Source organism: Mycteria americana, chromosome 1 (assembly GCF_035582795.1).
Source record: "Mycteria americana isolate JAX WOST 10 ecotype Jacksonville Zoo and Gardens chromosome 1, USCA_MyAme_1.0, whole genome shotgun sequence".
In the NCBI taxonomy this organism is placed as follows: Eukaryota; Metazoa; Chordata; class Aves; order Ciconiiformes; family Ciconiidae; genus Mycteria; species Mycteria americana.
Window position 1 is genome coordinate 79,264,257 of NC_134365.1, and position 12,475 is coordinate 79,276,731.

Below are 12,475 nucleotides of genomic sequence, written 5' to 3' on the forward strand. Positions count from 1 at the left end.
GAAATGAATTTTACAATTAGTTGCTGGCAGGTGAACTCCTGCCTAGGAAAATCCTGTGCACGGCCCTGGTACTGCTAAAAGAACCAATGTCCTACTCCGCCCCTTCCTCGGGCTGGCTTTGAAACCTGTCACATTGCTAAGAGCCAGTTCAGCAAAAATGCTTTCTTCTTGCAAGGTCAGTGAGCTGAATCAGCTCAGAGAGAGCAGCTAGGGCTGCCTTTTACTAGCAAGAGAAAAACTAGTTCTTACATGCTAAGAGAATGACTGTAGAGATCGACCTCTAAAAATCTCTTCACTTGAATACTGAAAGATTTAAGAGCAAAAGTAATCTCTGTTTGCCTGATGACATATGTAGAACTTATTTTAAATCTAGCCTAAAAGTACTATCCTAAAGCCAGGCCCCAAAGTGATTCTTCACTGGCTTGTGACAGTTTGGCAAATAGGAGGAAAAAAAAAAAAAAGAGACTAAAATCAAGACAGACTTGTCATGACAAGTGTAGACCATCTTTCCAATGCATCATAAAGTGCTGAGACCATGAGAACACCTGTCATCCAGCTGTACTTTCTGCTATTAGCCACTATCACGCTCTTTAGCCCTACCTTAATTCTGTTTATAGTTCTGGAGTTATCCACTTTATGCCCACAAATGGGAGCTACTTCTTGCATGAGGATACAACTAATGGTTAGCAAAGATTATCGCAATATCCCCCCATCATCACCCCCCCAATTACAATGCTTGAGAAAACCAAGAGCATATGTTCCATTTTTAAGGATGCAGTTGCTATCATTAGAGAACCACATTTCTATCTAAATTGCCTAGTACTACTTTTTTTAAAAAACAAAACAAAACACAACACAACTTCATGCACTTAGGGTGTTGGCATTATTCCACATTTTGGATATCTCTTTCTTCTACTTAAAAAGACAGCCAGGACTATTTATGCAGTCTCCCTAGCTTTTGGCAGCCATAAATAAAAGAAAGCAAAGTAACAGTTCTCAAGAGCAAAAAGGAGCTTATTATTCATTGCAGGCTGGGGCAATCTAGAACATCTAATGCTTAATGCTTTGTTAATCCCCAAAGATTTTACCACTTGCACAACAGGAAGGGGCAAAAGTAACAGTGCAGAAGGCAGCAAGTTCTGAACGTCCAGACTAAGAAAATGCAACACTCCAAGAACAGTGTGCATTAATCAAAATCGGTCTCTTTCCTAATCCAGCAGGAAAATGCCCCTCACAGCAGACTAGTTACAGCAACCAAGTCATACAGAAGTCAGAACTGATTCATCTGAAAAGCACATCAAGTATAAGCTAAAGGCTATGTACATGTCATCGGCTAGAAAAACAGTGAAGATGACAAATAAACTTTAACCATGATCCAAACGATGCATCGACAGACAGGTTACCTGCTGTAATCAATCTCCTGCTAAAGACAAAACTGAAAGCCAGATGAAGAGCAACAGCCAGCCAAGTAATTTTGAGTAACGTAGCCTTACATATGACACGACATTTGAAGCTGTGAATGAGTTCAGACTCAAAGTTTGGTAAACAGCTTGCTCTGGTAAAATACTTGCTTCACACAAAGGTCGCAAGACAGACAGACAACTAAAGTTTAGGCAGAGAAGAGCAACAAACTTCTTTGGATATTCACTAGATGACTGGATTACAAACCTCTGCACTACCGCACAAGTTACAGTATGTGACTGTGTGAGCACCCATAACTGACTGACCTGCATGAAATACAGGAGGAACAGCAGACAAGAACCAAAGGCTACACAAGATGAGTGAAGAGGTAGAAGAAGAATGTACATTGTTTGAAGTAGTCATCAATATACTTACCCACATTTCTCTTAGGGTAGTATACTGCTCAGTTTTTCTTTTTAAGGCATCATACTCATTTAGAAATTCTTATTTGCATCTGAGCATCCTGAATAAGTATTATAATAAAAATAAATATTCATAATCATCAGTTTTATGGGTATTACCTATTAGGAACATCATAACCTTTACTGAGAGGTAGCGTAGAAATGGATCATCTCTGGAAGCCTGCAGAGGCTTCAAAGATAGAAATAGAATTTGCCTGCTCAGAGAGTACCACTGAGTAAAAAGTCTCCAACTTTAGTTTACTACCTTATATCACAGATGACATAATACAGTACAAAATTTTTTGTCTAAATTATGGTCAATGCTAGTTTTGGAGCCCTACCTGAACTGGTGGGCACTCGGGACATTCTTCCTACCTGCAAATGCTAATTCTGTTGACTGCAATTCCAGGGAAAACTTGCAGATGGTTTCTCCACTGTAAAAAGCAAATTCCTAACACTGAAGAGAAAACGGCAGATCATATACCAAATTTAATTACTTTGGCAGTTTATGAAATAAGTGTTTCCTTACCTTTACAGCAAAGTCCGAAATGACTACTGTGAACAATCACCTATGCTGATCATCATCTTATGTGCTGGGCAGGTTAACCATCGAGGTGCTTACCAGGAAACATGCAATTCGGAATTCTTGCTGAGAGGGAAACTTGAATAATAACTCTTCTTGCTCCTTGATGCTACATCTATCACTCTCATTTTCAAAACAAAACTTAGTCTGACACTGGGAGTGATGAGCAGGGATGGACGAGTGGGTTCTGCCAACCTTCTTGTCCTTCAGGAGCAAAGGAACGCCTCTTAGACTTGGTGCAGGCTTAAGACATTCTCTAAGTGACATAGGGTTTTGATGAACACAGTGATTGCATCTGAATTAAAGGTTGAGTATGAGACTTTGAAGAGTCTGTGGACTAGTAAACAGCTTTTGCTGGATTTCCCCAGCAATATTGCTCCAGCAGGAAAAGCGGAACCATAAACATAAACAGCCTTTTATGTCAGGGGAGATGGGAGGCAGAAGAGCATGGGTTGAGTAATCACATATTGTGAAATACTAGGTTATGAATCACCAGAATCAACTGAAAGTTGGCATAAACAGGTAACAGGGAAAATGTTAAAGCACCTGGAACTAACACTTTGAGACAAAGCTTTTTTTAAATGTAGGTGGTCTCCACTGATCTCTGCAGGGTGACTTGGTATTTTTGAAAATTATCAGCCAACTCCATTCATTTCAATAGGATTTTAAAACTGTTTATTCCCATCTTCATTTAACCAATTTCTTTGACGTGAATTCAGAACCATGCGAGTTAACTACTTGCACACATTATTCACAAATTGATGTTATTGCCTGAAGTTCAGCATGTTCAGCAGTGCGCTCACATCTGCACAGGCAGCAGCTGCCCCAGTCTGCTTTGTGTAATAGGATGCCTCCTCACCCTCTCCCACCCCTCATCCATCCTGTGCTCCGACAAGGATATTTTGCCAAAAGATCATTCTTTCTGTGTAGGTGCCATAGAGTATACATTGCATGCAGGTTCAATGACACCTACGTGGCTGGCCAATTTCATCTTCTGCAGTGGAAGTGCAGTAGAGGGAAGAAGTCCACGCTCCTCGCACAGAAGTAAATCCAATTTGTGCACACAAACAATTCTGTCTAGCCTGAACAAGAAAACGGATCATCTACCTTGGTTTTCACACCGCCATCTCAATCAACATTAACCCTACTAGGAAAAGCCAACTAGCTTGACTTGGGGAAGAGGTTTCTGGCTTAACCAATCATAAATTACTTATTTCCCATGATGAGATCACTACATCCCATCCTTACCCCTGTAAGGAACCAAGCTGGGGACAGAACTTGAATTAACTCATATTTTCCTTGATGTATTTTAATATGTTTTCTTTACTGAGTAGCATCTGCCACTCCCAGATTCTCATCTACAGTGTTAATGGATAATTGGACCCACGGTCTTCCTGCAGTTTACTCCTTTGCTTCCTGCAAACTTTTAATTACAAATTTCAGGAACAACATTTCTGACAGGAGTACACAAGTAACTATTTGCTAGCAAAGATGCGTATTTTTTTTCCATCTCCAAAGTGTGATTTTACTTTGTAAAATCAGACCTTGATGATAAATTTGCATGCAAAGCAATATTACGGTATTTCTTGGGAGCATCTCTCCAGATAAGGGCAGGCAAGACACAAAACACTCCAGGACAAAAGGACATGAGTTAACTTGGCTTCCCAAAGCAGGGACTCTGTTGAACAAGATATACTGCCACACTGTTAAAACAGTATTTTTCTTTTAGCATATTCTTGAAATTAATTCATTAAAGTTGTGAAAGCTTTTCAAAGATTTATGTGGCAGTCTTCTGTCCCACCAGTATTTGGATTAAAAAACAAAACCAAAACAAGCACACCTTTCCCTGTCATTAACTCATGTTGAAGGACTAACTAAACAGGTGAGGTTTATGACCATGATTTGTAAGCTTCTGCTGCTCTTTGCCTTTTGTACTCTTTTAAATAATGCTTTCTCCACTATGGCTGCTTTCAAAAGCTTTCAATTTAAAGCATTCAAGGAAAATCTCACTGTTTGTTTCTAAGCCATATTTTAGTATTTCCCAACCAGTCAAGATTCCTGTCCCATTGCATGTGCACGCACAGAACAACACCGCCAACAATCTGCTCAAATACCCATATAAAGAACTAAAACACCCTGTTCTCCTTCCTAAGCTCTGTTTTTTAATTTTGCCTAACATACCACACATCTCCAAGCTACCATGCATGGCTGTGCAGCAACCATGTTACGCCACACGTGGTTCATAAAACAGTCCTGGTCTGGGATTCTTTGAAACGGAATCATCAGCAAGTCACCTCCTATCTATAGTTGGTAACATTTGTTTGATGAGTGTTTCATTTTAACTAATTTAGATAGAAAAATCCCCCGAAGAAGCCTACTGTGAAATGTTAGTCACAAAAATCAGGTGGAGAGGGAGGATGCAGTGCCTTGCAGGTCTTTAAACCAAAACCAATTCAATGTTGGTACGCACAATTTAAGGCAGTACAAGCACTTAAGAGCTAAAGGGCAATCTCATTTTCACAACATTGCACAAACCCCTATTGAAGCTTTTCCTGAATTTATCAGGAAGAAATCATTACAGCCATCAGTCTCTCAGTATTATACACTGTACAAACCTAAATGTTAATGACTACATAATTAAGTTTAAAACAAAACACAGATCAGTTTAGAAAGGCTGTTTTGGGGCTTGGGTGTTGTTGTTTGGATTGTTTTTTTTTTTAATACTAGCATCTAAAGGAAAAAACAAAAAGCCTTTTTAAACAAATTCAGGAGTACATTGACTTTTACCTTCTTCCCCCCTTATACAACGTCAAGTTGTCAGAGGCTGATCACTTCCCCCTTATACAATGTCAAGTTGTCACAGGCTGATCATTGAAAGATTCAGCAAGCAGACTCAGAAGTTGGGCTTTGCTCAAAGTGGAATAAGAACGAAGAGTAAAGAGGCTACTTTGCCTCATGAGTGTCTATTTGGGAGCATCTATTTGGCAATGCTTACCATGAGTGCCATGGAGCGTTACTCTGCCGTTTATGCTTGCCACCACTAAGGAATACCTTCAAACTCAAACACCACTAGGCACAGTAGAGAGAAAACACTATTAACAAAATCAATGGTCGTTTAAGAGGTCTGTTTATTGGCTGCAGGGTCCAACACTTTCTGCACTGCTGCCATACGAAAAGTCAACTCCATTTTTGGTGCACAAAGGTTCTCCTTGCTCTTTGTTCAAAGGGCTCGGTACAGCGCCAGCATGATTTTCAACCCATCATCTTTTAATCAACACTGATGATCAATGAGGCAAAAAAAACCCCAAACCATGCAACATGTGTTAGTCTGATAAAATTAGGCTGAGAATATTTATATATTTACACAGAGAACATTCAACATTGTAACCTGCTTGCAGCCTTGTATTATCTTGACCAAGCATCCAAACAGCTACATTCTGGTGTAAATACTCTTTTGTTTAAGGTTTGGTGTAAAAGCTACTTATTTCACAATGCCTTTAACTGGATTCTACTGCACCTATTTTTGACACAGAATTTCTACCCACCAGTGCCACACACTTTCAGTCATACCTCACAAAACAAGATAAGGCATTCGCAGATATCTGACTGCTGTGGTCACAAGAAATCCATTTTCCAGAGCTTTCAGCCACAAACTTAGGAGACCATGAGAGTCTTTCAAACATGAAGGGCGAGTCCGTAGGAGACGGCCAGTTCTTCTGAGAACTATAAACTTGTCATTTCTTGATGCTGCTACGCACGACACAGATAGAATTTAAGACTACTTTATTCATTTCCTAAGTAAAAATTTGTTCTTAAACCCCACTGGATAACAACAGGGCTTAGGCACTTCTGAAGATTTTCTCTTATATCTATCTTTAATAAGGGAAGCTTTAGACTACAAAATACAGGACAAACAATCATTTGGAAAGGGAAAAATTAATGATTGGCAAGAAGCAGGTCAATAGCCTAAAAGTGTAGACTATTTACATGGACTTCACATCCATACAAAACCTCAGTGACCAGATGGGATTCTGTACATGAGGGTCTGCCAGAAGAAATCTATCTGCAGAGCCAAGGACTTCACTGTTTAAATTAAAACTTGGTTTAAGAATGGGAAAACCATTTTACTGTGAAAAGTCACCCGTGCAAACAATTCTCTTTTCAGGAAAGCACACCATGCTCAGAAATGGAAAACTGAGCAACAGTGATCCAGAGCCCAACATGCTCAAGCCTTGTTAACAATGAAGACCAGGAGAATAAAAAGAGAAGGAACATGAACCCACACAAACTGGATTAGCCAAGACAGCTGAAAGATTTGTGGCATTTCTAAAAATGGCTTCTTCTTTTACAAGGAGACTTGGAACCCACCCTGTGCTGGCTGGCAATAAGAGAATGTGATTTCACATACGCGGTGGTCTCTAAGGCAGAGCAATAATCTGCTAATACAAAATAATTGATTTAAGACCTTTCTTAAAAAACAAAGGCTTTTTACTTGTTAAATTGATAGCAGTGAAAAACCTGTTAAGGGTGAAAAGATTTACATCCTTGCATTTGACATCTATCAATATACATCATCTATGGACAATTCAAGCGGTAAGCCTCAATCCCCAGAGGGAGTGAATGGGCAGAAGGATGGAAGAAGTTAACTGAGTAATGAGGTATGGGGGGATTCTGTAAATAAATAAAGCTGTTCTGCAAAGCTTCCCAAATTTGTTAACGGTCCTGCTTTCTCAAGCATCAAGATAACTAACAAAGACCACTGTGCTCCAACAGCTAAGACATCAACAGCCATACAGCCATTATGGCATGCAGAACACTCCAGTTAATTCCTCAGCAATTATTTAAATGGCCAACAGAGGCTCAAAATGGTTTACTGCTTAGGAGCTACAGAATTAAAAACCCCTCCAAATTAAAAGGGTGAGATGTTCCTATTAACATGCCCTTTTCATTTTTGGTATAGTGCAATAGCATGCTAGGGGGCCAGCTGTGCCATCTTGACCCAAGCAAAACTTTGATCACCTTCCCTGTCAATCTGTCCTATACGAGGACAATAAATTATAATTTTCAGGGTTTGTTTAAAAGCAGAACAAAATGCAGAATTGGTTTCCCCCACTTGATAACAGAAAGTGGGAACCAGGGGCTATACATAATAAGTGTAAGTCAGCTGTTTAGAGAAGGAATAACTGAGAATCTGGCACATCTACTTGTTTCCGAAAAGCACTATTGACATTCAGTAGACTTTTTGACCTCCTTTTTCTATGGATGTCCATCTGGGCATACCTGTAGCCCTTTTCTACTAAAAAAGGTGAGTCTTCAATGTACCTATAGCATATCCACTAGCGAGATACAAGAAATAAATTGACTCTTTTTTAGGACATTTACATTGCAGCCCTTCAAAAACTAGACATCAAAATCCACCCACTTGCATGTAACAAAGCAGACGATACCTCCTGCATAATAGATGTGGGATCTGAACTGTATTTTCTGTAATGTTGCCTTTATACTAATGTACTAGTTTAGAATCATTATTCATTTGCTCTGAAATCTTACGCAGCAAGATTTGCTCAGTCTTTCAGATCACATGGAATTAAGCTACCTAAATGTAATACATGATACCAAGAAAGCGTTACAAATTACTGTCAACTGAACAGTATTCAGGCACCTACCACTCGGGTTCCAATCTGGATACATTTCCTTTTCACATGTGTTACTCCTCTGGCTGCTTGACTGAAAGGTATCAATTGCCACTAGTAGTACAAATACCAACCCTCTCGCCCTTCCCTCCCCAATGAATATTTAAAGGAAAACTGAGCACTGATTTTCCCAGCCCAGCAGTATGAAAGTGCAGAATAAGGAGCATCTTGAGAGGCTTCAGAGTAGGACTGATCTTCGAGCTGAAGAGTGGTTTAATTCTCAGCATGGGCACAGGGAGAATATTTGTACCGACTGACATTAGGCACACTACCTAGGGATCTCAGGTAAGCACCTAGGCTACCTAGCAAGTTCCTTGAGAGGACACTTCATCTGCTGATTTAGGACTTCATCTCTCCCCCTGGCTCAGGAAGAAAGCCTAGGCACACAAGTTACATGCCTCAGGTTAGACCGTGTGAACACCCTCACATACACACACGCACAACCGCACGCTCCCACAGAGCGAAGTTCAAAGGCTGCAACATCAAAAGTGGCTTGTGCTGGTAATGACAAAGTGAGCGTTTTTCTAACGCTGTTGCAACACACTTGAAGCGAACTAAAAACTCGTCAGCCATCCCTGTCATGCGCTCATGCTGCCGGTGTTAGAAATGCCATCACTCTGTGCTAAGGTGACTGCTTCCAGGCCTAGCCTCAAATAAAAAAAGATCTCCTTACCATGCTGGATTCACCATGTTGGGCTGAATGATAAAGTTAGTCTACCTTTATGCTGAAGTGGAGCTATTCCCATGGAACCTGTCCTGAGGAAAAAAGCAGAAAGTCCTATTTGAGCGGTTAAGTCATCAGATGCTATCGAGAGAACAACAACAAAGCACTTCGGGAAAGGCTGGGTATGAGGGAGACAAAGGTCCAGGCTCAGAGCACATGCCACTTGGTAACTGTGGCAACAGCGTTGTTTGGGTGCTCAGAGTCTGAAAAGTGACAAAAATGGCATCTTCGCTCTCCCTCTGTGCGTGTACTGGAGTCTCACGTGCTCTAGGCGACATGATACCCCACCCATTGCTGTGCCAGTTATGCAGTCGTAAATAAACTGAAGTATTGACTGGCTCCCATATCAAAACAGTGAATCAGACTGCAGTAGTCTCAGTATTCAATCATTTAGCTTTCAAATGTCAAGGACAGCAGAGTTTTGCTATTTAGAGAGAGCTGTGTTTTACCTGTAAACATAAGGCTTTTTTCCTGAGAGCTCCTGACACACAATTTTCAGACCTCCCACTATGCAATTTTTAGTCACTTTTCAGAGCAGAATTACATTTCAATCTTCTGTCTTTCAAGAAAACTCTCCGTGCTCCAGCATGTAACAGTACAGCGAAACACCACCAAGAGATGAAGAATCTGGGCAAGCTGCCCGACCATTAATCAGCTCTCATGACCTCCTTGGCTACAAACGCTACCACAAGGACGACTCTACATACTCTGAAGTCCAGTGCACGCAGGAGGATGTTGGTTATCGGTAAGGTTTTTAGGTTTTGGAGTCCGATTACGGCCTCCTGTTTTTCCACTTGACTCAAACTTGTATCGACTCGGCTAACAGAGAGAGATAAGCAGCATTAGTACTAGACATGAACGTCGGCTTTACTATAGCAGCACATTTTAGCCTTCTTTTCACTGGCTCGTTTTCTTAGCCAGTTCTTGAGGATGAAAATGTTGCTGTTCTTTGGTAGATAGGGAAATCTGTCAGCAGAGTTTACCTGTCCTAACACTGACACATGAACAAATGGGAACATTTTCAGCCTCTTTTAAGCTCTGACCTGACCCACTGCACATACCAAAATGGTGATGTATCTTTGTAGCATCTTCTTCCTTTTCCTCTCTCAGTAGGAAATTATTCTCTCAACCCTTCAATCCCCACACGCACGCACACACGCTCACACACACATTAAGCCAAACCAACAAGGAGAATGTATGGGCGAGAGTCTATGGAACGACGTTCATTAGTACATCATTATGAAATTCTCAGGTTGTTTCTCTCCAAGAATATAAAGTTTAACACATTTTGTACATATTGTTGGTTTCTCAGTTATAAAGTAAGCACAGTAACAAACTGTCCATAAAACGTTGACTTGTTTTAAACACAGCCCCTTCTCGTTTTATCTCGCTGAAAGTCCTCTTCCAGTCAGAAACACTCAAGCGATGTACTGCAAGTGTGCATACGGTGTATGACAGCAGAGGAAGGAAGAAAGAGGCACTTTTGATCGGCTGGTATTCTTGGACTTCCCTTTTTCCTGCGGAGGTTTATGTTCCTGACACTAGATGGTAGTGTTAGCACAGAAAACCGCTGTGGTTAGGCACTTGGCAACAAGGCTCCAAGGCAGTGCCCGCTCTCTGCTATGTCATCAGAATTGGTTTCTGCCGCACTTCCAGGATATCTGGGCAAGGGAGAGAAACAAAGAGATACAGCAAACTTTGGAGGCTCCTGAAAGTAGCCACAGTACCAGAAAGCACGAAGAACCGGAGATGCAACTGTGGACTGCAGCACAGTCCCCCCGTTATGCCGCTAAAGGAATTTAAAACACAACGAGCGTGCGACTTCGCCTATTACCCAAGTCCAATTCCTCCCCAGCTGCATCCTAGTTAAGAGATGGTAAGCCGCAAATATATCCCATCACGTAGAGATGACGGCTGATCTACTAAGTATCATTTATAGTGGGATGAAGCAACATGTGTCAGACAGAGTGGCATAATATTGCAGAGAAACAAGTGGAAGTGCCGTTACAGGAGATGCCAAGGGTTTTCCCTTTCTTGAAGGGAGAAAGGCACCATCCCCAAGACCCTTAAAGAGACTTTTGGCTCTGAAGATGTCGGCACAAATCAACTGTTTCCTCCATTCTATAGCCCGAAGCCTACATTTCCGCACTCAAAAAGCTGCCACAAAAACCACTCCTTTTGTTGGCTCCTCAGCTCTGTATTGTCCAAATGTGACAGAATATGAACCTGTAAAATATCTGTCATAATCATGGGCATCTTTCCAAATGTGGACAGTAAACCCAGCATGCTGGCACAGCAGTATTTCCAGAAATATCTGGAAACTGGGCTGCTATGTCCTTTTCAAGGCTACACAGAGAATAAAGAACATGGAAAAAGGGAGCACACGCTTAATTAAGAGGCTGATCACACACAGCTGCACAAAGAGGATGACGTGAGTAAAAATTGATCCACAGCTCCAGAGGGCTCTAGCCACACTTGTAAAGAATGAAACACAGTGGAGTGAGTCCAGTGAAGGGCCACAAAGATGATTAAGGGATTGGAGCATCTGACATATGAGGAGAGGCTGAGAGAACTGGGATTATCTAGCATGCAGAGAAGGCTCAGAGCAAAGGAAGTCTTATCAGTATGTATAAACTCCAGACATTATAAAATGTACTTTTTTGACTATCACTAGGATTTTAATTTCTTAGTACAGGCTTTCTAAACTACCCAAGGGAGATGAGCATCTTTCCCACTTCACCCTGCCCCACATGTAATGCTCCGGCTTGCTGGAAAGCTGCCACTGGCACAAATTAATTAATTACAAAAAGGCACTGGAAATGGGCTCCACCTGATGTGCCGAGCTAAAGCAAACACAGGTAGTGAAAAACTGCAGATTAAAATTCTGCCTTACAGCCCAGACATTTTATGTCACATATTTCTGTGCATCTCAATATATACACCGACTCCTGCAACTGTATGTTAAACAAATTAAGTCTCAGAAAGGATGTTCAAGCTCAAAGCAAATATTTGACCATGGAGGCATTTATGCCACCCACTTGAGTGAGTATTAAATGCCAGCACGAACAATACATCTTCTGTGAACTCCAAAATGCCCGTGGTGAGAGTGAGTAAGCTTGATAACTCCAGCTAACTAGCTATAAGATTATCAACACAATTATCATAAGGAATAATTACGTATTTTGCTGAAACATTGTTCAAAATCCACCCTTAATTACAGAGGATCAATTTTTACTGGAATCCATAATTTCTTCTAAGTTGAAATCAATCCCTATGTACAGTGAAAGGCCAAATGTAGAAACACCTCTTTGCCCATAATTTCCACCTCTACCTTATCAGCCACAATATTCTTCTCTGTAGAGTAAGAGCCCGTGTACTTTTGCAACAGGGTCTGAGATCTCAGCCTGCAAGAAAGACTGCAGCTATAACTATTACACTAGCATCGTACAACTGATGACATTCATACCCATACTATCTTCTCATCTCTTTTAGCAGCAGATTAACCTGTTTAACAACAGATTTCCCAACTCCTTTCCTCTTAGCTACCTTTCAGGAAAAGTCTGGAAATAACCGCTGTGTAATAGATTGGTTTTGTTTTCAAGTGTGTTCTCTT

At 40.9% G+C, this 12,475-nt stretch overlaps 1 protein-coding gene across 2 annotated transcripts in view; it reads right to left on the reverse strand.

Moving 5' to 3' along the window:
• Positions 1 to 5,553: 5,553 nt before the first annotated feature.
• Positions 5,554 to 12,475, reverse strand: part of KIAA0930 (KIAA0930 ortholog) — a 79,874-nt gene continuing 72,952 nt past the window's right edge. For both annotated transcript variants that reach the window (XM_075507461.1, XM_075507452.1), the window contains exon 10: positions 5,554 to 10,523. In XM_075507461.1, the coding sequence (XP_075363576.1) occupies positions 10,483 to 10,523 (41 nt within the window). In that variant the 3' untranslated portion in view covers positions 5,554 to 10,482. The remainder of the gene's footprint in view (positions 10,524 to 12,475) is intronic.